We start from the raw sequence: 24,464 nt of genomic DNA, 5'->3' as shown, positions 1-24,464 counted from the left end.
TATCTAAATAAAATACAAAATAGGGCTGAGGATGTGGCTCAGTGGTCAAGTGCCCCTGAGTTCAATCCCTGGTACCCACAAAAATAAGTCTCTTGATGGGCCTGGTGGTACACACCTATAGTCCCAGCTATTCAGGAGGCTGAGGCAGGATGATAGCTTGGACCCAGGAGTTCCAGACCAGTTTGGACAACATAGTGAGACCCCATCAGAAAAAAAGTTTCTCTCATGTTTATAAGTCTTTGTACTTATTGCTTTCTCTGTTTGAAAAACAAAGATACTCCCCTAGTCTCTTTTGTATTTTCAGCTTGCTAACTCCTATTTATTGTCACTTGTTCCAGAAAGCCTTCTTGATCCCCCTAGTGTAGGTTAGATACCATCTTTTATATACCTATGGCCCCCAGCATTTCCCCCATCTTAGCATTTAGCATGTTGTATGTAATTTCTTGTTTGATAACCCATGAACTCCCCTGAACTGTATGCTCCATGAGAGCAAGCATTTTGTTTTTCTTTTTAGCATATTAACAGTCATGAGCACATAAAAGTCACTCAATTAATATCTATTAAATAAAGGAAAGGATGTCTGATTCCAAAGTATTATTTTTCCCTACTACATCAGGTTTCCATCATGGATAGAAAGGTCCTGACCTTACTATAAGATTCACTGATATTATATATAGTCTCTTAAATTTTGTGGGGAAAACTATCATTGACTGAAAAATTACAGCTTTCCTTGAACTACCATTTCCTTCTGATTGCATAGGCAATTACTGGTCTGGGACAATCTATATGTGCTTCACATAGATCTTTGATATTTAATGCTTGTGCAAATTCTCATTTTAATATCACTTCAACATAGAGAGCTAACAATACATAAACAATTAAAGTATGGTAGATACAACTGAAAGAATCCTATACAGGTGCTAAAATTATATTTATGAAGTCCTGTGATTAATTGAAAACATGTTTACATGTTAAATCAGGAGGAAACAAAAGTGTATGTACAATGTGATTACAATGATGTTGGGTTTTTAAAACCCATTCCAAAGGTAAAAAATAATACTGGAAATAAACATATAAACATACCAAAATACTGAGCCAAGCACAGTGGTGCACACCCATAATACCAGTAACTTGGGATTGCTAAAGCAGGAGGATCATGAGTTTGAGGCCAGCCTCAGCAACTTAATGAGACCCTGTTGCAAAAAAAGAGACCCACCAGTATGTACAATTATAATATAACAATAAAAATCATGAAAAAATAAATATTTAAAAATAAAAATAAAATAAAATGGGCTGGGAATGTAGCTCAGTGGTAAAGCAACCCTGGATTCAATCCCCAATACCAAAAGGAAAAAAAAAAGTTCTAAAATACATTTTTTAGTAAACATCTTATAGTGGGGAAAGGGACTTTGTTTTTTTAAAGTTTAAAGTAGAAAGACTCAGGGTACATACAGGGTCCCTGGTACACCAAATCTCAATCACAAGTAAAACAGGACTGTGTTTAAGCCTCTTTTCTCTTTAACTTATATCTTAATGGCCTGATACCTCTTACAGATTAACAGAGCTCATGATCATCTTGAAGGATACTATAAGACTGGCCCCAGAAAAAAAAGGGGGGGGGATCAGTGGTGGAAACTGCCAGAGGCAGAGGGAGAAAAGGACTAAGCAGAGATCAGAGAAAGTAAACATAAAAGAACAGGAAATGGGAGGGGGAAGGGAAAGACAAGAGGATAGGTATACTTTCATATATGGAGGCCCATATGAAAAAGAGTAGCTTCTAATGGATTTTTATAACAGGCATAGCTAGCATATTTTTATCTCCTTTTATTTTTGTCTGTATTAAGAATGTATTTGTGCCTTTCAGTTCCTCCCTGTTGCTCCCAGGGGCAGGCTGTGTATTTCTTCAGCCCACATGTGCTGTCATATCTGCCTGATACTGCCAGGAAAGATCAACTGGACACTGCATCTGGACATTCTGGAGCCTACTCTGGGAGCAAATTGCGTAACCACATGCCTATCTTTGTGAGCTATAGATTTTGCAGGCTATATGAAACAGCCAGGAACTTTCTGGTGATAAAGGAGATCTGGATGGGGATTCAGGGAGCCCCACAGGCATTTACAGAAAACAAGAAAGTACATCAGTTCTTTCCAGGTCTAAACCCCATTTGTGACACACAACCCAACTAACTGAACAATGCTGACTGAGCCAAGACCATTTTTGTAAGATGTTTGTACTTTTTTTTGTTGACTTTATGTACAACTCTGTCATCTTCAAAGCTTTTAGTGGGCAAGTGAAATGGTTGATGGAGGATTTTAGTTTAATACACGTCACGTGAGGGTGTTGGGATGAATTTCTACATTGTATAAGTACATTTATTTCACAGAAAAACAGGCTTTCTAAAAACCTTGTCTTTTCAGTGTGATAATTCATCTTTTTTGCAGTGAGAAGGTACTGGGAATTGAACCTAGGGCCCCCCCATATGCTAGATACATCCACAATCCTTTTATATTTTGAGTCGGGGTCTCACTAAGTTGCTAAGACTGACCTCTGACTTATGATTCTCTGGCCTCAGCCTTCCAAGTAGCTGGATTACAGGCATGTGCCACTGTGCCCAGCTTGATAATACATCTGAATGTCTTAATAAAATACAGCATATTCACTAAATGAAATAGAATACAGCGATTAAAAGGAATGAACAGTTGTATTATCAAGGATACACCTCAAAAACATTTTGTGTGAAAAAAGCAAGTGGCCTAATATAATCATTTATGCACAGAAAAGCAAAGAAAATTGCTACGGTTTGAATGTGTTCACCAAAGTTCATGTTTTAGAAAATTTAACCCCCAGTGCAACAGTGGGATCTTTGAGAGGTGATCAGGTCATGAGGGCTCTGCCGTCATGTATGTGGTACTGGGGATTGAACCCAGAGGGGCCCTGTACTACTGAGCTACATCCCCAGTCCTTTTTATTTTTTATTGTGAGACAGGGTCTCACTAAATTGCTTAGGGCCTTGCTAAATTGCTGAGGCTGGCCTCAAACTGGCATCTTTCTGCCTCAGTTCCCATGTTGCTGGGATGACAGGCATGTACCACCACACCCAGCCTAAGAGTATTTTTTGAAGGTCTAGCAGAATATTTATCAAACTCATGACAATGGTTACTTCAGGGAGGGGGGAAAAGTCTATGTGATAAGGGTCCAAAGGGACTTTTAGGGATTTTTCCCATAATGTTCTATATTTTTAAAGAAACATATTCATGTATTACTTGTATGATTACAATTATTAAATCAGGACACAAGTTGATATATTCAATATGAATATAAATATGAAAAATAAGGGAAATAAACAAAAGCTTATTGATGGTTTTGTTAAGATGGTAGGATTGTAATTATTTTTTCCTTTTCCTCTATTTCTAAAAAGTCTTTCATTTTGTGCCTGTAATGTTTGTACAATAAAATTTTGAAATAAAAGTAAATCTGGCTTTATGCAGGCGACATAGTTATATTATTGCATATTAGGTGTAGTCTTTAAGAGGCAATTGGCTCTGGTACATAATTAGTGCCAGAAATAACAGCTTGACATCATGTATGTAAAAAATTTTAATCTTCCTTGGTGACAGTCTCCAAAATTCAATTGGTCAATATAAAACCCTATTCTGCAGCTAATTCCTACTGGCAGGCGAAGTGGGACACTATAATTCCTAAAACCAGAGGTTCCACTGGAATATTTTGAGACTTCCTTTCTTAGGCCCAAGCTGCATGACTGGTTAGGGCTTTGAAAACTGTTCAGATCAAAAAACTCTTCTCTGTGGTACAGAACTTAGATCCAAAAGCTACTTCCTAGGAAAAATCTGGTTTCACCTGCACCCTACCTTCATGGGGCTATGAGCTAAACTTCTATGCAGGCAACAACACTAGTCAGGCTTCTCAATTTTCAAGCCAGAATGGTAACCATGTCACCCGACCACCTGTTCATCTGGCTTTCAAAACATATGGATCCTGCCTCAATCAACAACAGAGCATACCAATACTTCTGGCTTTCATCAGGGAATAAATGTAGTTGGCCTCTGAGGTCCTGTCAAAAGCCTGGCTAGGAGAAGAGATATTTATGGAATATATTGTAAGGGACATTCTATCCATCCACTCCTTTAGGTGGCATTTTAAGTTGTGTCCTCAGATCAAGTTAGAACACCAGAAGGTTACATGCCTGAACCATCTGAGCTTGGCCCCTGCAGAAGTGTTTTAATGTTACACCCTTGGCTTTTAGCCAGAGTAGTTACGAGAAAGTAATATGGAAATCTCTTCTGCATGTGTTATGAAACTGTTACTGAGGACATTGTCCCTTATTTTAATCCCACATGAGATATTTCTTATGGAATTTAGTGCCAGCACTGGAGCATTATGTAGCTGTTAAAAAATATAATTATGGAAGACTAAATATGAAAATGTGTTTATGATATATTCATGGAAAAAAGAACAGAAAATAGTATATAGACTCTAATTACAACCATGTAAAATTATATGTGTCTGTGGAAAAGGAGTGAAAGCTGATAGGCAAAGATTAAAATTGTAGAAGGGCAAGGGGATTGTAAGTGTTTCCCCCCACTCCCAATGTTTTTGTTTGTTTGCTCAAGTTCTGTCTTTTAAATAGGGGGAGAAAAGAATGTAGTGACAGGAAAATCTCTATCTCTCTTGAGGAATGCCATGCTTCTTTCTTCCTGATAACAAGACTTATGTAATTGACTGCATTTTATCCCTTCCCTTGACTACCCCAAAAGGTGAGTTTAATGTTTAGTCATTGCATATTAGCTTCCTCTTCCTTTCCATGCATCTGATTTTCTATTTCTATAATCTTACAACATTTGTACTCTTTTTTTGGTAAGGTGCTTCAAATCCCTTGTAGAAAGAGGCAAAATACAAAGCAGTTCCCCCAGTTTAAAATTATATGTAGTCACAGCAAATTGAAAAAAAAAATTAAAGAAAGGAAAATGAAAAATACTATAACCACCATTAACACTTTTTGACAATTCTTCCTATCTTTTCTCAATGTGTTTCAATCCAAATTATAAGTACATACTAAATTTGTGTACAATCAGTGTCTTGAAAAATTGTGCTCTATATGTGTAATATGAAATGAATTACATTCTGCCATCATGTACAAGCCAGAATAAATAAAAATAATAAATTTAAAAATAAGTATATAGAATATAAACTCTCACATCCAGCTCTTTTCCTGCAAATTTAATAACATGAGCATGCTTTAATGTACTGGAAACTTTCAGATTCTTTTCCAGGGTTCAGAAAGGACTGAAATGCTGGGCATTGAACAACCCCAGGCCTATGCAATCACTCTAACACTGAGATACACCCCCAGATCTTTTTTTTCCTGATTGGGGGGCGGCAGGCAGGGAAAGACTCTTTGGTTAAAATGCTTTGGTAAAAACTGGGTGTCACAGCACATGCATGAAATCCCAGAAACTCTAATCCCACCAACTCACAGACTGAGGCAGAAGGATCACATGTCAGAAGCCAGCCTGTGCCACTTAGGGAGACCCTGTCTCAAAACAAATTGTTGATTGTGGCTATAACTCAGAGGGAGTGTTTGCCTTGCATATGCAAGAAGAAAACAAAACTGTGGTAAATATTATGCCAGTAGGACTTTCAAAGATTGGAATCATAGAGGTCCATAGGAAGCTTAAAGAGGAAGCTCAAAGGACCCTCAAAACCTAAGGGATGAAACATTGTGGAAATTCTTCATGCAGGGATCCAGTACTGAATTTGTCTGGATGTAAAGTTTAAACTCAAGGAAGCCTAAAGACCAAAGGACAATGTGGAGTATAGTACCCAGACTGGAGATCACTAGAAGTAGGATTTTAGAGCTAGCAGAGACTTTGGAGATCATTCAATATATAATTCTCATTTTACAAATAAAGAAAGCAAAGCCAGAAAAGGGGAATTGACTTGTATAGGCTTTGAAGTCAGGCTGACTAGGTTTGTATCTCTACTGTACCTCTTAGTAACTCCTAACCCTTTACCCTAAGTCTCACTTTCTTTTGTGAAATGAAAATAAGTAATAACATGAAGCTTATTATACATGTGTAGATTAAATCAGACAATTTATGTAAAGCACTTAGCACAGTGCCTAATACAAAATAAAAACCCAGTGTTACTATTGATATTAGGATAACTATTATTAGTAGTCAACAGAATGACAAAGCTATGACAAGGACTCAGATCTCCTGAAAATCTAGTGTTCTTTTTACTACAATGGACTGACTTCCAGGGTTCAGAAAGGACTGAAACTTGCCTCAAACTTAGCAAACCAACTCAAATCTATTCAGGGCTAAAATCTGAGTCTTTCAGTCTAGGGCTTCACTTTTTGTGAAAGTGCCTAGCTAGTCTGGTGTCTAGAAAATAGGACTTTGAGAAACATTTACTAACCAAAAAGAATGTTTAAAAAACAACACAGAGACAAGGTTGAGAAGGTGTTTTCCTAAGACAAGGACTCTTTCACAGAAAAAACCATAAATGTCTTAGGGAAGAAGGCACCAAAAATATGCATATTCCATACACATCTGTGAAGATCAGGGACAAGTAGAGGTGGTGCTTTCTAACAATCTGGAATTTTCTCATTATTATTTATGTCTACCATTGCATCTTTTCCTGTGGTTACAAGGGAAAAATCCTGTAAAAATCCTAGGTGGGGGTTGTACTTTTTTTTTTCAGAGCTGGGCAGGGTAACAAAGAAGTGGGGAAATGTCTATCTCAATTCAAATTAATAGAGCCGGTTTGGCAGCAGTCTTGGGGGGTGGCACCCAGGTAGAAGAGTGGGTGGTGACAGTGAAAGAGGCAAGAGAGCCAAACTCCTGTGACCTTCAAGAGGAAAAAAAACAAGTGGTGAATGGGGATCCATTTGAGAACATACAGTCTAGGGTTTCAAACTGGGAAAAAAGGCTGCACCTCCCATATCCTACCATATCTGTTCATAGTTTATGACAGCAGTGGTTTTCTGGGGGCTTCCTGTTAGTCCTCTTCCCTGACCAAAGTCTCTTCTATTTTCTAAGGCCATCTTGCTGACTGTTTCTTGACTGACATGTGTCTAACACTCCCATAGCAATGAGGTGAGTTACCCTTACCTCTCTAGCTTTAAAGTCATGATGTTTTTATCACCCCACCAATCCTTTTGCCCACCCTCCTAAAACATCTGGTCCTATGGCATATGATCATTTTTATCTGTTCAAGCTTTCAAGATATACTTTCATCCTGTGAAGTCTCAACAAGCAACTGCTGATTGATGTTAGAGTCTATAATCTAGTGGAGGAGTCAATATATCCTCATGAAATGGAAAGATAGATAACCACAAGCACAAAATTAAATATAAATGGAGTTCCTAGAGGTTCAGGGGGTGTAAAGTAGATAAGTGATCTATCAGGTTGGGCTAGTCGGGGAAAGTTTCCAAGAACATGTAAGTTTTGAGCTTTGAATTGGAACTTTAAGGAGATGATGGACATGAGTTAGTGAAGAGGTGGACCTTTTCAAACAAATGCACAGAAACAATGCAAGATATAACTCAAGCTAGGACAGGTGCCTGCCCCACCCTGCCATTTCCCCATCTCAGCAACTCTCCATGATCTGTCACCACACCTTTTTCAGTTCGAAGAGAGTGCCTTGTACCTTAGTGCCCACCAGACTCTCTCATACCAGGCCCTCTCCTCTACTGAATTCACCACTTGTAAAGCACTTACAAGATGTACCACTTAGATGATAGGTAGAGGACAAATGCAAATTGGAGTAGAACAAAGGAATGTGGAGAACTAAGATGGTTATTTTACCATAGGGAGGCTAATATCATTGTGAACGACCAATGTGCTGAAACTGCTGAAAAGTCCTGGTTGCATGGATATCCTTCCTCACCAGACATCACAGAATATGTATCAGGAAACACTGCAAATGGTAGACAAGTCAAATTACAATCCCTGCCCCTAGAAGCTTGTTGTCTAATAGGAAAAGCAGAACATGGCCAGGCAGAGAATTCATATGATATATTTATTTAAAAGTTTTTAAATGTCCAATGTAATATCATTTGATTCCTGGTCCCTTTAATACATTCATTCCACCAACATTTCTTGTCTACTATATGACCCAGAGCTGAGGTCACAGAGATAGATAAAATGTGTTTCTGCCCTCAAGGAGCTCACAGTTTATTGGGAGAAAGACAAATAAACAAAAATGGTTTGCACTATATAATATGAGCCTGCTCATGGTGCTTAGGAATACAGTAAAAGGAGAACTAACTGCACCTGAGGTGAAATAGGGAAATATGAATAGGAGTTTACAAAATAAGAGACTTGAAGAAGGGATGACTGGGCTGGGATTGTAGCTCAGTGGTAGAGCACCTACCTCGCATTCGTGAGGCCCTGGGTTCAATCCTGGGCACCACATAAAAATAAATAAATAAAAATAGGGCTGGGGATGTGGCTCAAGTGGTAGCGCACTCACCTGGCATGCGTGCGGCCCGGGTTCGATCCTCAGCACCACATACAAACAAAGATGTTGTATCTGCCAATAACTAAAAAATAAATATTAAGGTTCTCTCTCTCTCCTCTCTCACTCTCTCTTTAAAAAATAAATAAATAAATAAATAAATAAATAAATAAATAAATAATATATTGTATGCATCCACAACTAATATAATATTTTTAAAAAAGAAGGGATGATAAGAATGATGACATCACAGGATGCTGTGGGAAAGGTATGAAAGGGCATGGCATTTCTAGGAAATAGTAAGAAACTCTGGCTGGTTGGAATACTATGCTCAGCAAAAGATGAGGCAAGAAAGGTGTGAAGTGACCTGAGTATGAACAGATTTGCTAGGGAGTTTGAACTTTACCAGATAGGAATGAGGGAAATCAGAGGAAGTTTCAAGTAGAGAAATTAAATGATCACATAAAAGCAATATGATCCCAGTTCTCCTGTCTCCTAGGCCATTCTTCTATCTCCTTGAGCAAGTCACTTATCCGAGTATTAGTAGTATCTTCACCTATAAAACGAGTGGTACCTACCTCATAAGATTGATGTGAGGAGTAAAGGAGCTAACATTGGCAAAGCAATTAGCACATGGACTAACACATAATAAGCTCTCCATAAATTTTAGCTGTAATTACCAGGCATGCTTTATTTTTTTGTGTGTGGGGGGGGCGGGGGTACTGGAGATTGAACCCAGGGTCACTTAACCACTGAGCCACATCCCCAGCCCTTTGTGTGCGTGCGTGTGTGTGTGTGTGTGTGTGTGTGTGTGTGTGTGTGTCTTTAATTTAGAGACAGGGTCTCACTGAGTTACTAAAGGACTCGCTAAATTGCCCAGGCTGGCTTTGAACTCCTGATCCTCCTGCTTCAGCCTCCCCAGCCGCTGGGATTACAAGTGTGCGCCACAGCGCTGGCCCAGGCATGCTTCTTAAAAGCATGTTTGGTAGCATGAAATATAAGTTGTAGTGAGGGGAAAGACTGGTGGAAGGAGGTTCAATTAAGATGATGTTGCAATTTAAATCCAGTTATAAATAAGGTTTCCAACTGGGATTTGGATTATAGAAAGTCAGGCAGATGAAAAGGCAAAATCAGTCTAGCTTGGGAGACTTGGGAGACCAGGACAACCACTAACCAAATTCACAGGTTAAGGATAGCCAGAGGATAAGGGTGTGGGTGCAGGAACAGATAAAAAGTTCCGTTTGGGACCTGTTGAATGAGAAGCGAAGCCGTTGAACATGAGAACCAGAAAAAATGTCGATATTCAAAGGCAGCTCAGGGGGAACCGGTGGGAGGAAACAGAAAGACCTCACTGTCGGTGTAAACTGCGTACGGAGGTGGAGGGGGACAGGAGAGACCACCACCATCAGCTAACTATTTGTTTATGTTACATAAGTCCCCAACCCAAGTCCTCAACGTGCATACATCTTATTTTCTAGTCAGTTTCTTGCTTCTTGCTTTTCGGTTTTCTGCTTCTTGTGAGATTTTCTTTCTCCTTTTGCTCCCTCTTAACTGGAGGGAAAGGTCCAGCATCTATCAACACGTTCACTTAGGCGACCCCAAATCCCAAGGAAATGGGTAGAAAGCGAGGTGAGGAGGAAAATAATTTTTAAGAAAAGAAAAAGAGTCCGCGACGACCTCTAATAATTAAAGTTCCACCTCCCCATATCCTGCCACGCCGCTCTCCTGCCGCCTGTACCGGGCTCCTGGTCCCGAGGTAGGACGGGAGATGTAGTCCTCAAGACTGACCAGGGTGGCACGACTGAAGAACTCGGTTTCCCAACTGGCTCTCCAGGCGCGTGCGCAGATGGCTGCCCCGGCGAGTGGTAAACAGAGACGTCAGGCGGGGGCTGCTGCTTGGAGCAAAACAAAAGGGAAACCCGGGGGGCGGGGGGTGGGGGGGTTTGATAGGGGAATCGGTGCAGGAATAAGGGAGGCTGGGGCCACGAGAACCTTGACCCTATTAAGAGTGGCGAGAAGGGAAGAGGCGGGGGGAGGGGGAGTCAGGGGAGGGGCAAGTGACGCGGGGGAGCGGGGCGTGGGGGAGGGCAGTGATCCGGGTGGAGGAAATTTGGGAGGAGTGTCCGGGGGGCAGCAACTTAAAAGGGGGAGGGAACTGCGGCTGAGGAGACGTTCGGTGATGGGAGCGCAATGTATGAGGGGATACTGTGCCTCAGGTTTAAAAGAGCAGGAAGCTGAGTGAGAGGTTGGAGAAAAAGTGTCTTCTCTAGGCGGAGGTTACAGGTGGTGTCTCGGCAAAGAGCTCAGAGGCTGCACGCTGTAGTCGGGAAGAGGATCGGAGAACTGTGGAAGGGACAGTTTAGGGGCTAGCGTCCTGGGGCGAGGGAGAAGTTCGTGACTTTTTGGGGACTGGCAGGAATGTGCCTCCTGACCCTCGGTGCTTCCCCCCTGGGGGGAGGCATGGTGAGGGACTGTGGCAGGCTCTACTGAACGCTGAGTCGCGGAGGTCCAACTCCACGTATGGATCCAGGGAATAAGAATTCAGCCACAGAGGCTGCTGCGATCATAGACCTCGATCCCGACTTCGAACCCCAGAGCCGTCCCCGTTCCTGCACCTGGCCCCTTCCTAGACCAGAGCCCACTACCAAGCCCTCCGAACCGCCCGAGGTGGAGCCAGGTCTGGGAGAGAAGGTACACACGGAGGGGCACTCAGAGCCGATCCTGTTGCCCTCTCGGCTCCCAGAGCCGGCAGGGGGCCCCCAGCCGGGGATCCTGGGGGCTGTAACAGGTCCTCGGAAGGGAGGCTCCCGCCGGAATGCCTGGGGAAATCAGTCATATGCAGAACTCATCAGCCAGGCCATTGAGAGCGCCCCGGAGAAGCGACTGACACTCGCCCAGATCTATGAGTGGATGGTCCGCACGGTGCCCTACTTCAAGGACAAGGGTGACAGCAATAGCTCAGCAGGATGGAAGGTAACTATGACCCCCTTACCTCTGTCTACCTACCCCTGGGCCTCTTAGACCTCTACCTCCTACTCTGGGGCCCCTTTTACCATCCCACCCCACCCCTTTGGGAAGCCCAGAGATCCACCTTCAATCTTAAGTTAGACAAACATTTACTTAGTACATAGTATATGCCACACTCAGCTTGATGCTGGAGAATCGCAGATGAATTAAGACACTGTCCCTGCCTGGAGAAAATCAAATTCTCTACTCCCTGCTCAACACTCCCAGCACTTTGGCTTGGGCTGCCCCAAACACTTATTCCCACAGAGAAGTCTTTATCCTATGTGCAGAAGGAACTGTGTGGATTCAACCTAGCCTTTCCTCCTCCCCCACCTCCACCCCAACACCTTTTCTCCCATTCCTGTGGGATTACTTGGATTCCCTGCTTGCCTCCCAGTAACTCAATGTAGAGGTACTCTTCTGGGATTGCTGTACCCAGGAGGAGGGAGTGGGTGGCAAAAGTTTAAAAGATTATATTCATGGTGAAAGGTAGCTGATCTAACACACTAAAGGGGCTGTGAGCTGCAACCTGCCTCAGTGTGCCCTACGATGCCTGTAAACTGTCCTTTCTAAGGGGCTATCCAAGCTTTGGGGAAAAGTCTTTGATTTACTGTTGAGGAATATTACTCACAAAAAAGGAGATAGGGCTCTGACTTTAGAGCCAAAGGTTGGGAGTTCCCTTGGCCTTCCACGAAGAAACTATGGGGAAAGAACTCACAAGATACTCTGAAAAAAATTGTCCTGGGAAATATGGGCTCTAATCACAAGGGGGGGGGGGTTCTACCCCAACTGACATCTTGTACCTCTGTGGGTGGTGAGGTCAGCATACAACAAAGTACAGAGGGAGGAATGAGCAGAGTGTCTTCCCCTAGGTATGGAAGATTGTCACATCAGATGTGCAGTGTGCATAGGGGCTGGACACAACAGAAGACAGGACAGCTGACTGAGACCCTTGGCACTATTTCTGGGTAGACTGCCACGCCACAGTCTCAGCTCATAAAGAGCTCCCCTCCTTGGACCCAGCCTACACAGCTGTTTTTCTTTTCCCTTAGGTTCATTTTCCAGGGTAGAAGAAATAACCATGAGTTGTTAGTTATACTGTGGGAGTATATTCCTCCTTAGGATTTACACTTGCATAGGGCTTTATAGTTTAAAAAATAGTTTTAAATTTTTTCATTTTAGCTGGGCACAGTGTTGAACGCCTGTAATCCCAGCAACTCCGGACGCTGAGGCAGGAAGATTGCAAGTTCAAGGCCAGCCTTGGCAATTTAGCAAGTCCCCTGTATCAAAAACAAAGTAAAGGACTGGGATGAAGCTCAGTTGGTAGAGTGCCCCTGGGTTCAGTTCCCAGCACCACAAAAATAATCATTTTATTAATCTTCACTGCAGTTCTGAGATTCCACATTCTACTTATTAGGACATTAAAGTACAAACCTACTATCAGTAGAATGAGGACTTGAACTCAGGTCTAACTGTAAATCATATTTCTCTAGGGAGCTCAGGGCCTGCTTTCATTGGAATGATTGCAAAACCAATTGAGACTTGAGTGTGGGGCTTCTGAGGCACCCACCCTGCTCCCAGGGGGGAAGTTTCATGCCTGAGTTGACTTCCCTGGTGACATGCCAAGGTTACTCCCACCCCACCAGGGGGCGGCACTCAACTTAGAACAAGAAAGCTTAGGTTAGGTGACTTGGGGAGCAATTAGCAGTCACCCCTCCCAACCCCCCAACACTCAAGAATTATGGGTTTCTAACCTCTCCCACTTTGGACCTCTCCCACTTGCTAGTTTCAAGGTCTAAAGAAAAGGGGATGAACAAATGGGCCTCAGAGGTGCTAAGTAGTAGGAAAAGAAATGGGCCATCTCAGTAGACTCAAAGTTAGAGAATGAGAAAAGAGAGAATCATGGTGCCAGAAGTCACTGTGGTCCTCAGGTACTAAGAGCCCAAGACTTGAAGGAGCTAGAAGCATTAGTGTAGCCAGAGTATTTGGAGTGTCATGAAGACAGGGTCTCAGAGAGACAAGTTATTTGGCTAAAGAGCCCTGAAATTTAAAAGCTGCTCAAGCAGCCTTCTGCAGGCAAAGGGTCTCCTTATCTTAGAGAACCAGGCAGAGACACTTGAGCGGTTTCTGACTGTCCATAGCCTCAGCCTCCAGGTTGCTCCAAGCTCCAAGCACTTCTCTGGCTCCTCCAGAATTTCCAAAGAGCTCCTAGTGGGAGGTCAAATGCCCCTAAGGGTAGAGATTATGCACAAATTCCTGAGGAGTAGTGGGGGAAGGGAGGTTGGGAAGGAGTGGGGGGAGGGACAAAACTGGCTCTAACTAGCCTGGGGCAACCAGTAAAAATAAGCTGTATGGGGGCTCAAGAAGCTGCCAATCTGGATCTTGCTCCCTGGGCTGCTGGGGGGGGGGGGGGGGCGGAATAGTATGTATCCCTAGCAGAACGTCACCAGTGAGGAAGAGAAAACACATGGCTTCCAATACCCATGGCACTCAAGAGCCAACAGAGCCTCAAGGAGTCTCACCACCATCACCGGAGGGCCACCTACCAATAAGGCAACAAATATTGATTTTGTACTATGAGCTTAGTGTACTGTGGGCCTGGTGTTCTAAAGAGCCACCATTGGGGGCTGTGGGACTGTCAGTGCCCTTGGCACTTACACTTGATGAGACTTATTACACAAAATCTAAGCCACACAATATAGACTGGGTAAAATTGTGTGGAACAGATTAAAAATACTATATACGAAATTTGATAGACAAAGTCAAGCAACCACTTTTATAAAAGAGGTGGGACTTAAGCTTGGTCTTGATGAACTAGTAGAATTTAGAGAGAGGAGATCCTTCTGGGAAAAAGAAGGAGGGTTAGATTGTGCCTTGTGAATGTAGTTAAAGGGTTCATGTCACCTATTGGCAGAAATAAGGTTGGGATTCAGAAAAAGGGGGGTATCTTCCAATTCCATGGAGAGCTGGGTGACCCAAATGCCCAGTGGGGGGTGGGGGGAAATGGAGCAGCAGCTGTGCTGAAGTTCCAGTCCCTCAGCCTATTCAGAGAACTGGCCCAGGGCAAGGGTCAGTCCTGGGCTGGTATGGCCACTGTCCTGTAATTGCCATGTAAGCCTGCATTCAAGGAAAGGATAGAACCTATGGAATGATTTTTCCTGTCTGAACCTAGTTTTTGTTGGAATAGGAGTAAGCCTTCTCCATTCCCACAAGCTCCAGGCACCCACCAGAGCCTGACTTTTCCAGGATGGGCACCAGACCCTCTCCAGTAGGTTGTTACTTTGTCTCTGGTGCTCCCTGTGCAGAGAAGTCTGGAGCAGAGACTGTGCTGCTTGTCCTAGGGGGAACTGTGAATGGTCTCCTCCCCCTCTCTTTCTCTGCCAGTTTTCCCCTTATATTTGACTTTCTTTTATTCTCTGGGACACCCCACCTGCTATGTCCTCATCTCCCCTTTGACTAGATTACTGGCCACCGACCTACACATACCTCCCTCATGCCTCTTTTTCCTGCTGCCTCTGCCCCCTACAGAATTCCATCCGCCACAACCTGTCCTTGCACAGCAAGTTCATCAAGGTTCACAATGAGGCCACCGGCAAGAGCTCTTGGTGGATGCTGAACCCCGAGGGAGGCAAGAGTGGCAAGGCACCCCGTCGCAGGGCTGCCTCTATGGATAGCAGCAGCAAGCTGCTCCGGGGCCGCAGCAAAGCCCCCAAGAAGAAACCATCCGTGCTGCCAGCTCCACCCGAAGGTGCCACTCCAACGAGCCCTATCGGCCACTTCTCCAAGTGGTCAGGCAGCCCTTGCTCTCGAAATCGCGAAGAAGCCGATATGTGGACCGCCTTCCGTCCACGAAGCAGTTCAAATGCTAGCACTGTCAGCACCCGCCTGTCCCCCTTGAGGCCAGAGTCTGAGGTGCTGGCAGAGGAGGAGATACCAGCCTCAGTCAGCAGCTATGCAGGGGGTGTCCCTCCTACCCTAAATGAAGATCTCGAGCTGCTAGATGGGCTCAATCTCACATCTCCCCATTCCCTGCTATCTCGGAGCAGTCTCTCTGGCTTCTCTTTGCAGCATCCTGGGGTTCCTGGCCCCTTACACACCTATGGCGCCTCTCTCTTCGGCCCAGCAGAGGGGCCCATGTCAGCAGAAGGGTGCTTCTCAAGCTCCCAGTCTCTGGAGGCCCTGCTCACCTCTGATACTCCACCACCCCCAGCTGATGTCCTCATGACCCAGGTAGATCCCATTTTATCCCAGGCTCCCACACTTTTGTTGCTGGGGGGGATGCCTTCCTCCAGTAAGCTGGCCACAGGAGTTGGCTTATGCCCCAAGCCCCTAGAGGCTCCAGGCCCGAGCAATCTGGTTCCCACCCTTCCTATGATGGCACCACCTCCAGTCATGGGAGGTGCTCCCATCCCCAAGGCTCTGGGAACTCTTGTGCTCACACCTCCTACTGAAGCTTCAAGCCAAGACAGAATGCCTCAGGATTTAGATCTTGATATGTATATGGAGAACCTGGAGTGTGACATGGATAACATCATCAGCGACCTCATGGATGGGGGTGAAGGACTGGACTTCAACTTTGAACCAGGTATGGTACCCCTAATTACTTAATGTAGCATCTCAAAACCTATGCCCAGTTCATCCCATTATCTGAGCCAGGGAAAGATATAGAACAAGGGGTAAATGGAGCTCCTGGAGAATTGGAGAAGATGTTGCATTGGAGGGACAGTTTCTCAATGAGACCTCCAGGCCCCTCAGTAGTACCCACAGAAGGCAGCACAGAAGGAGTGTGTTTGGAGGCGGGATTCTCAGTTTTCCTTGCTGTGAATGTGAACAGTGGGAAGTTAGCTTGCCCCAGATGAATCTCTTACCTTGTCCTCCATTTCTTCTTCCCACAGATCCCTGAGTCATGGCTGAAAGCTTTGTCCCCTGCTTCAGAGGTGGAGCTAGGCGTGTCTATATCCACTCTTTTCCCTTGAGTCCTCCCCAGGAATTTGGGACCCCTGCTTTAGAGCTAGAGTGGGGTCTAATCACACACACACACACACACACACACACACACACACACACACACATAGACACACACACACACACACACACACACACACACAGTCGAGGAGGAAATTAAAAAGATAAAGCTACCCGGATGGGGAATATGGGGGGAGGGGGCTGGGAGGGGGAAAGGGAAGAGGGTTTATTCTCACTGTGCCAATTAGGGGGTAAGGCTCTTTCTCAGGAGCCATCCTCAGCTTCCCCCCCATACCCACTCCTAGGCTTTGTAGCAGGGGCCAGCAATGCTGTTGGAAATGTGAAGTCACCAGTGGCCTTACCCCTGCCTTTGGGAGCAGGAATTTTTTGTAGAGAGTCTTATCTGAGCTGGGCCAGGCAAGGTTGAGCCTGGAGATTTTATGCAGCGGCCCCTTGGGCCAGTGGTGTAGGGTGGGTGGGGGGAACAGGGGACCTAGAAGGGCCAAGGTCTGAGCACTGGAGTGGCTCACCAGGCCAATCACCTTTGGAAGGCTACAGATAACAGAAAGGCTTTTTATAAACTTTTAAAGAAATAAATATAAACACAAATATAGAGATTTTTAACAGTGGCAAGGTGCTAGTGATTGGGGAGAGTGCTTTTTTTATTCTTTTTCTTTTTCTTTCTTTCTGAAGGCTTTGTCATAGTGACATGATACAAACACTACAGATAATACTACAGGAGACATGGGGAAGTTGGGGAGAAGTGGGGAGCAATAGTGAACATGGATGGATTAGAGCTTCCATTTGGACCAGGTCTAGAGAAGGATCTGTGCATAAATAGGTTGGAGTTTTCCCCAGGGAAAAACCTAAACTATGTTCCCTTGTCTGTCAACTTGTGCCTGGGAGAGTGTGGTATTGGGGTACAGCCACACTCTTGTTTGCCCCAATGTGGGTTTGTGCTATACTGAGGGAGAAAGAATTGAAGGCCTGGAATTAGCTTGGGGCCTGGGAGGGGGCCGGAGGGGGGAGAAGAGAAGGAGGGAAGGATTTAGGGTGGTAAAGTTAGGTACAGAGACCTCCCTGTTTAAGGCCCCTGACAGCTGTCCCTGCCCTTCTTCCCCTTCCCTGACTACAGGGGTTATGTGGAAGTGTGTGTGGTAGCAGGCAGGGGGGAGGGGAGGAACTGGGAAGGGGGAGCTGGGGAGCTTGGCTGAGGGTCTGGGAAATGAGCAGGGATGGGGGGAATGTGGATCAGGTTTACTAGCACCTGCCAGGGAGGCCATCTGGGGCTCCTTCTCCACCCCAGCCCCCAAAGCAGCCCCTCCCCCAGTGCCCTTTGCATTGTCCCCTCCCCCACCCCTGCTGTGGGTTCCCATCATTTCCTGTGTCAGCGCCTGGCCTACCCAGATTGTATCATGTGCTAGATTGGAGTGGGGAAGTGTGTCAAATCAATAAATGAATAAATTCAATAAATGCCTATAACCAGCTCTGGTTTCTGCTGCTTTGCTGCTCCCCTGGATAAGGGGGAGGGAGGGGGAAAGGCGAAGGGCAAGTAAGTCGAAGGGCGGCGGGAAGGACTGCCCAGAGGCAGATAGGTGGGGGTGGGGGAATTTCAGCCTGGGAGGTAGTGGAGTATGGTGGGGGAGGGACACCTAACCCCAGCAGGAGTAGGCGGGCTGCGAGATAGGCCTCCCAAGGGGAGGTAGCCTGGTTTGAGAAGACCCCACCCCCTACTCCGTCCCTCAAAGGCTCATTGTACCAGACTTCGGTCTTTCCTCACCCCCACCCATGTGCTCGCAACAGCCCTCTCCTGCCGATCCCGTCCACCCTCCCCGGGGCCTGGGGCCTACTTAAGCCTTAGTGCAGATATTGGGAGAAAGAGTCTGTCTCGAAAAAGGAACTTCACATTAAATTCCAGGAATTTCATACCCAGAATTACTGCTCTCACTTGGTCACTTTATTGAGTTAGCGATGTTTATCCCTCCTACCGAGATTGTCTGCTCTGGTCTTAAAGGGAGGGACCCTACGAATGGGAGGGGGCCCATCTTCTTCTGATCTTCCTGATTTGGACTGGAAAGGGAAAGTCAGTAGATAAACAAAGAGGCCCTGCAGGGGAGGTTTCTACAAACTGGGGCCAAAGGGAAGACAATAGAAGTTGGGGTCAGGTCTTGGTCATAGGTGTAGGATTTGAAAAGGAAATCCATCCCAGGGGGCCAAGGTGGAGAAAACTTCAGCGGTCTGGTGGGGAGAGGGGAGTGCTGGAGCGGGCCATGTTTGGGGAGTCTTACTGGAAGATTCACAGTGGATTCAATTGGAGTGACCTTCTTGGCTTCCAGGGTTCTAAGCATTTTCATTCGGCTCCTCTCCATGAAGTCACATTGTGTGCGCAGAGCATCTAGGAAACAGGAAAAGACAACCATGCCTCTGAGGAATAGAGACCTCATCATCCCATCTTTCAAATGGTCAGCTGGAGTAAACTGGCCTAAGATGGAAATGATGGTGTAGTGATACTGAGATATACAGAGAAGATGGCAGAGACATGGGGGGGAGGAGAAAGTGACATATCCACCTAGTTTAAATTTCCTAAAGTGGACCTAGACCCTATCCCCACCCACTTTTCTGAGGTACTAGGGGATTGAACTCAGGGACTTATGCATGCTAGGCAAGCACTGAGCTACATCCCCAGCCCTTTTTATTTTGAGACAGGGACTCACTAAGTTACCCAGGCTGCTATGGAACTGAGTAGCTTGGAATATAGATGTGCATTACCACATCTGGCCTTGCCCCTTTTCCTAGGCTCCTATGAACTCACTTTCCATCGTACACTAGTCCCACCCTATATTCTCCATCACACAGCTATATACAGTATTCCCCACATTCTTCCCTCCCCCATCACACTTCTTACCAAGTAGCTCAGGTTCTGGATTCTTCAGGAGGGGCACAAAAGCTCTGTAGGCATTCTCAAGTTTGGTTCCTGTAAACATAGCCTTCTGCTATATCTCTAGCCCTTGTCACCCAGTTTCCACCCCTCTGAAGCCCAAGATTTTAGGACTCTAACACTAAACACTACCTTGAGTTGGTGTACCTTATTTTCTCCCCTTAGGTATGGCCCTAAGGGAAAGTTATGGACTCTAGGCCAAGGTGGGGAGATATAGTATTTGTGAACATAACCTATTGTCATAGAGGCAGTGCCCTTTCTTAGGCTAAACTAGATATGGTCAATTGAGGTTTGATTGAAGGTGCCCTACTTTAAGGACAAGATTCATGATCCATCTTGAAGGTCTTGCTCTATCTCTGGGTATATTCCCAAGCCTCTACCTGGTGCCCCACGCTCCACCTTACAAACATAATAGGTGTCCCGAGCTGTAAGGAATTTGCTGGCATATTCTCCAGGGGTCTTCATCAGGAAGAGCAACTTCATTGTCCCCGATTCATCACACAAATCGATGGTGTCTGGAGGGAGGCCACAGAGTAATCGGGACAACTAAGGACAGAAGGCAGAAGCAAAAGGGGCCAGTGATCCTACACAGAATGAGTTGGAGGAAGCTGTAGAGATATGAGGAAACCCCTTCTTATCAGAATGAGGATTTAGGGGCTACAGATACTCCTACTGCTTCTGACCCTTGGCCCTTAGTCCCCTCCCAAATCTCCTCACCTGTTTTACGCAACCCCACTTTACTGCGAGTGTAATGTAGCAACGGGAAAACAGAGCAATTGGTATTGACCAGAAACTGCTGATTATCTGAGAAGAAATGGGATGGGGCATGCGGGCTCTTCTTTAGTTATACAATCTCTGTGATCTCCACTGCTTTCAACCCTACCCACGCCCATACCCAGATTCCAGCTTTGTGTGACCCCTCACCTCCATGTTTGATGAAGATGAACATGCTTTCAAGGTCATTTCACTCTTCAGAGAATACCCTGATGAGTCATGCAGAATGAGAGTGTTCTAGAGGCCCTGGGGGGCCAAGTGGGCCCATAGGGTTGGGGGACCAGAGGGACAGATGGACCTCATAGGCTGAGGAGGCCCAGGCTGGGCAGACTCTGGAGAGAGAACTATTGGCAGATGTGGATAGTCAGTATCCCTAGGGGTGGGGCCTGAGGCTGTAGTTGAGGGATTATGAGGTCAGAAACAGAAAGTAGAGTAGGTGTGAAGAGAGAACTTAGGTGGGTCTATAAAAGATTTGTGGGGAATGGGAGCAACATGACAAATCTAACTCTAAACTAGACTCTGGAATGAGTGCCAAAACTAAATGGAGAAAAATAAGTGTTCAGAACAGCACTCCTTTTTAGTAAATTTGTAGCACTACCACTTGCCCAACTTGACTCAACTATTTTTCCTAATCCGGCACCATGCCTCCCACATTCCTTGTATCCCGTGTTTCCCCTGCTCCCCACCCCCATGACAGACTTCTTGATGATTGTCAACAGAAACTTTATTTCTCATTGATTCAGAAACAATAGAAGGGTAGGTGGAAAAGGGGAGGGAATGGACAAAGGGATGGAGAGAGGGAGAAAGTGTCCTATAAAAAGGAAGGGCCAGATTGGGGGAGTTAAGAAACACTTACAGAATAAGGGGGCAATTCAAAAGTAGGGGATACTGAGTGAAGGGACAGTTAAGTTACATGAGGAACAGAATTCAAAATTAGCCACAGGAAGTGGTAGTGAACATTGTTAGTATCATTTGAGGCTACAGGACCTTGGGGTTCTGTCAGGGCATTGGGGCTTCAGGCTTCAGGGTATAACATGGGGGTGCCCAATAAGGGCTATGCTGGCTGGCTGGGGAGCCTCCAGGTCCCTCTCCTAAGGCCCCTCCTTTTGGGGGAATCTCACTGACGAGGCAGAGTCGTTCACTGTAATCTGGCTGTAGACTCTCAGCCAGTCCCTTAGACACACCACTCCAGGCCTAGAGACAAATATTTCCAGGTCAGAGGTCAGTTAGGGTCACGAAGCAAAAGACCCAGGCTCTGTGCCAAAAGGAGCTCTCATGATGTCTGAAGTCACTATGATTTACAGAAGGGGCACCCAGACTCCTGAACCCCCAATACCACTGTTTCCATCTGTCTCGCACACACCATAATCTATTCTTCAGTGTGTCTCTCTCTGTTTAGCCCATCCCCCATTTGGTCGGCCACATCCTGACAGTTAGTGCAGGTTCCCCTCCCCCTTCACTCTGTCCAACCCCCCCACCACCCATCTTGCTGGCAGGCAGTTGGCAGTTGACAGACTACAGTATGTTTATGACAGCATTCTCACCGAGAAGTTCCCGTGGTACTCAGTGACCAGATCCTCTAGGTTCTTAAGGGTGGGAATTCGAGGCATTGTCCTGAGTGGGGGAGCAAGCCAGAATAAGAATGCATAGGTTAAATCTCTTTCATTACCCTTTTCCCAGTTGTCCTATGTGGATGGAAGGGATTTCATGTTTTCTGTGCCTGTAGCTTCCTCCCATCACCATGCCCTCTTGGGTGATCTCTCATTCCTTACTATCCTGTTCTGTACTCCTGAAGACCCTGAAATAACCTTTTCTACTACTCCCAGTTATCCCCATCTTCCTGAAATCTCACCGTTCCAGCCAGCAATACACACAGAGGAGGCTAATAATCAACCCCATGGAGCCAATGGGGATAAGCACAGCCTCCAATGCAAACGACGAAGGATTCCCTAAGAAAAAAGGAAAGGAAAATGGACCTTACATTTGTGGCACCTCGATGATGTGGGTGCCAGGCACTGTGCTAAACACACTCCCTGAACTTAATCTCACAACAGCCCCTAAGAGGGAGAAACAATCGCTATCTGTATTTTACAGATGAGGAAACAGAATCAAAGGGATCAGTCTGGTTCCAAGGCCATCTTCACCATGCAGGCTCTCTGGAATGCTGTAGGGAAATCCTACACATTCCATGTCCCCCTTGAGCACCCTTTGGCCTCCTTCTCAATCCACTCCCCTACTCTGGTGATACATTGACCCAACCCTACACAGAAAAAAAACTTGCTTCCTAGGGGTTGAGGTTGAACAGTGAGGGGAGGAGGGGCATCAAGTTTGGGGGCTTAGGAATAAGAAGCATAAGACAGTCGTGCTAGAAAGACTAGGGTGCCAGGCTCATGTACTGAGGTCATGTATTGGGCCCATTTTACCCTTTGAAGTATTGCTCCCCCAGTGGATTGGATGGCTCCATTCACTCCATTGCTGAGCACTTCCACAGAGTGGGTTAAAGCGGCTTCGAACCCGGAATGTGTACAGTTTCTGCCCATCCACACTAGGCAGGGAGAAGCTGTTTCTGTGATATACTGGTTGTTCCTTAGAAAGAAAGAGAGTGAGGGAAAGGTGAAGTGAGAATCAAAATAAAGTTATACCTTCAATTCAGTGTCATCTTCTGGTTCTTCCAAGTTCTGGTTCTTCCCCGTTCTAAAGAAACCCTGTTCTGGTTCTTCCCAGTTCTACTTCTTTCCTCCTCTCTTGACTATTCAAGCCCCATTGCTTCCTTTACTGACTTAAATCTAATGCCTCCCCTCCAGATCCCCTGAATGGCTTCCTTTTGTTTACTTGTCTATCCAGTATCAGGAAGCCTACAGGTAGTAGGACCTAAATGAAAACTCACTGGTGACGATAGGGAAAGCAGTCCAAGGAGGTGGTAGGCAGAGAAGCTGGGAGGCAAAGAACAGGAGCTTGATATTAGGGGCTCCTATTTGGCTGATTGAATCCTTAATCCCATACTTGCTTGACCTTAGCTGTTGCATTCATGTCCCCAGTCACTCACAGTCCAGCTGCGATCCCGGTTACTTCGGTACTGCACCAAATGCTCCAAACAGTGGTCCAAGTAGCTGCTGTTCCAGTTCAATTCTAGCTGGGATTCACTCAGGTTCTGAAGTGTTAGATTCTCTGGAGCCCAGGGGATCACTGGAGATATGTGTGCATGTGTGGTCATTCCCCTGGCCTAGACAAGTCAGGATCTTGAAGATAGTGCCCCTTATCCCTCCTCCTAGCCCCATCCCTATTCCCTCCCTACCTCTTCCTTCCTGCCCATGTACAACAATGGGGGAAAGAACACCACTCCACATACTCCAGTGTCCAATAGTACCCATGGCCCCTTGACCACTTCTTTCCAAATTACCCAGATTCTGCAGTTTTAGCTTCCACTCAGTCTGCCTCTTGGGTTCCCTGGGGTCCTGAAGCTGGACAACAAATGTTTGATAGAGATAGATCTCCTCTTTTTGAAACCAACAGCCTGAAGTGATCTCTTCTGAGAATATATAGTGACCACACTCCTGGACTTTATTATTATCAGAGTTCTTGTACCTAGAGAAAGGTTGGAAGGAAGAGGAATGGTGGGGCAAATTTAGGTGCTGCAGTTGACTACAGCCTAGCCTCACCTAGTCTGAACTGACTTAAATTCCATGAGAAAATAGTGGGCTGTCTGGGAGACTGGCTACCCTCTTTCTAGGTTCCCATGCAGTCCTTCTCATTCAACCCCCCTCTTCTTTCTCCCCTGTTAAACCCCCTCTTCTCTTCTCATACCAATAGTGCAGAGTCAGGTTAGTAGGCCAGGGCTCAGAGCTGCTGTTCCAAGTGCAATTCATGTACTCGACATTAAACACAAAGCACTGAATCTCTGGTAAGGGCAGGGAGGTAACATTAAGGGACCTGGGATTCATAGAGGCCAGGAAGAGATCTAGGGGGGGGAGAAAAGGAGTAGGGGAGGGAAAGAGAAGAAATGATGGTTAGAAGAAGGAGTAGTGTGAGGTGGAGTACCCTTCCCTTGCCCTCCCCACTCCAGTCTTCAATGCTGCCCACATTGTTGTAAAAGCCACTGATCAGGTTCCAGATTTCTGTATGGCCCCTTCCCATAACCCCCTTCTCCACCAACCTCCTCTCGTCCCAGATTTCCCACCAGCTGTGGTGTCTTCATTCCCACTGGGTGTGAGAACCGGGTTCAGCCCCACCCCCAGCAGAAGCAGCTGCAGGAATAAGAAGGATCTGAGTGGCAATGATGGCTTCAACATGGTGCTTGCT

The 24,464-nt window shown here is 45.7% G+C and overlaps 3 protein-coding genes across 5 annotated transcripts; 1 reads left to right on the top strand and 2 right to left on the bottom strand.

The window, feature by feature from the left end:
* The first annotated feature begins 10,604 nt into the window (after nt 1-10,604).
* Nucleotides 10,605-17,938, top strand: Foxo4 (forkhead box O4). Of its 2 annotated transcripts, XM_077107283.1 has the most exons (4): nt 10,605-11,455; nt 15,017-15,718; nt 15,905-16,073; nt 16,384-17,938. In XM_077107283.1, the coding sequence occupies exons 1-4, from the start codon at nt 11,003-11,005 to the stop codon at nt 16,389-16,391; spliced, it is 1,332 nt and encodes a 443-aa protein (XP_076963398.1). In that variant the 5' UTR covers nt 10,605-11,002; the 3' UTR covers nt 16,392-17,938. The 2 variants fall into 2 exon arrangements, with proteins under 2 accessions (XP_076963398.1, XP_076963397.1); XM_077107282.1 differs by having other exon boundaries at nt 15,017-16,073.
* A 599-nt stretch (nt 17,939-18,537) lies between these two features.
* On the bottom strand, nt 18,538-20,340 carry CXHXorf65 (chromosome X CXorf65 homolog). The gene is made up of 5 exons (XM_077106443.1): nt 20,316-20,340; nt 20,109-20,195; nt 19,772-19,906; nt 19,359-19,427; nt 18,538-18,848 (listed from the first exon to the last, which is right to left on the bottom strand). Exons 1-5 carry the CDS (start codon nt 20,338-20,340, stop codon nt 18,538-18,540), a joined length of 627 nt encoding a protein of 208 aa, XP_076962558.1.
* A 592-nt stretch (nt 20,341-20,932) lies between these two features.
* Nucleotides 20,933-24,464, bottom strand: Il2rg (interleukin 2 receptor subunit gamma). 2 transcript variants are annotated; one of them, XM_077107165.1, is made up of 8 exons: nt 24,319-24,464; nt 23,970-24,123; nt 23,566-23,750; nt 23,212-23,351; nt 22,589-22,751; nt 22,018-22,114; nt 21,710-21,779; nt 20,933-21,359 (listed from the first exon to the last, which is right to left on the bottom strand). In XM_077107165.1, exons 1-8 carry the CDS (start codon nt 24,452-24,454, stop codon nt 21,165-21,167), a joined length of 1,140 nt encoding a protein of 379 aa, XP_076963280.1. In that variant the 5' UTR covers nt 24,455-24,464; the 3' UTR covers nt 20,933-21,164. The 2 variants fall into 2 exon arrangements, with proteins under 2 accessions (XP_076963280.1, XP_076963281.1); XM_077107166.1 differs by lacking the exon at nt 22,018-22,114 and having other exon boundaries at nt 21,290-21,359.

Source organism: Callospermophilus lateralis, chromosome X (genome assembly GCF_048772815.1).
Source record: "Callospermophilus lateralis isolate mCalLat2 chromosome X, mCalLat2.hap1, whole genome shotgun sequence".
NCBI classification, from domain to species: Eukaryota; Metazoa; Chordata; class Mammalia; order Rodentia; family Sciuridae; genus Callospermophilus; species Callospermophilus lateralis.
The sequence above is the reverse complement of the archived record's forward strand: the minus strand, read 5'-3'. Positions and strand labels throughout refer to the sequence as shown.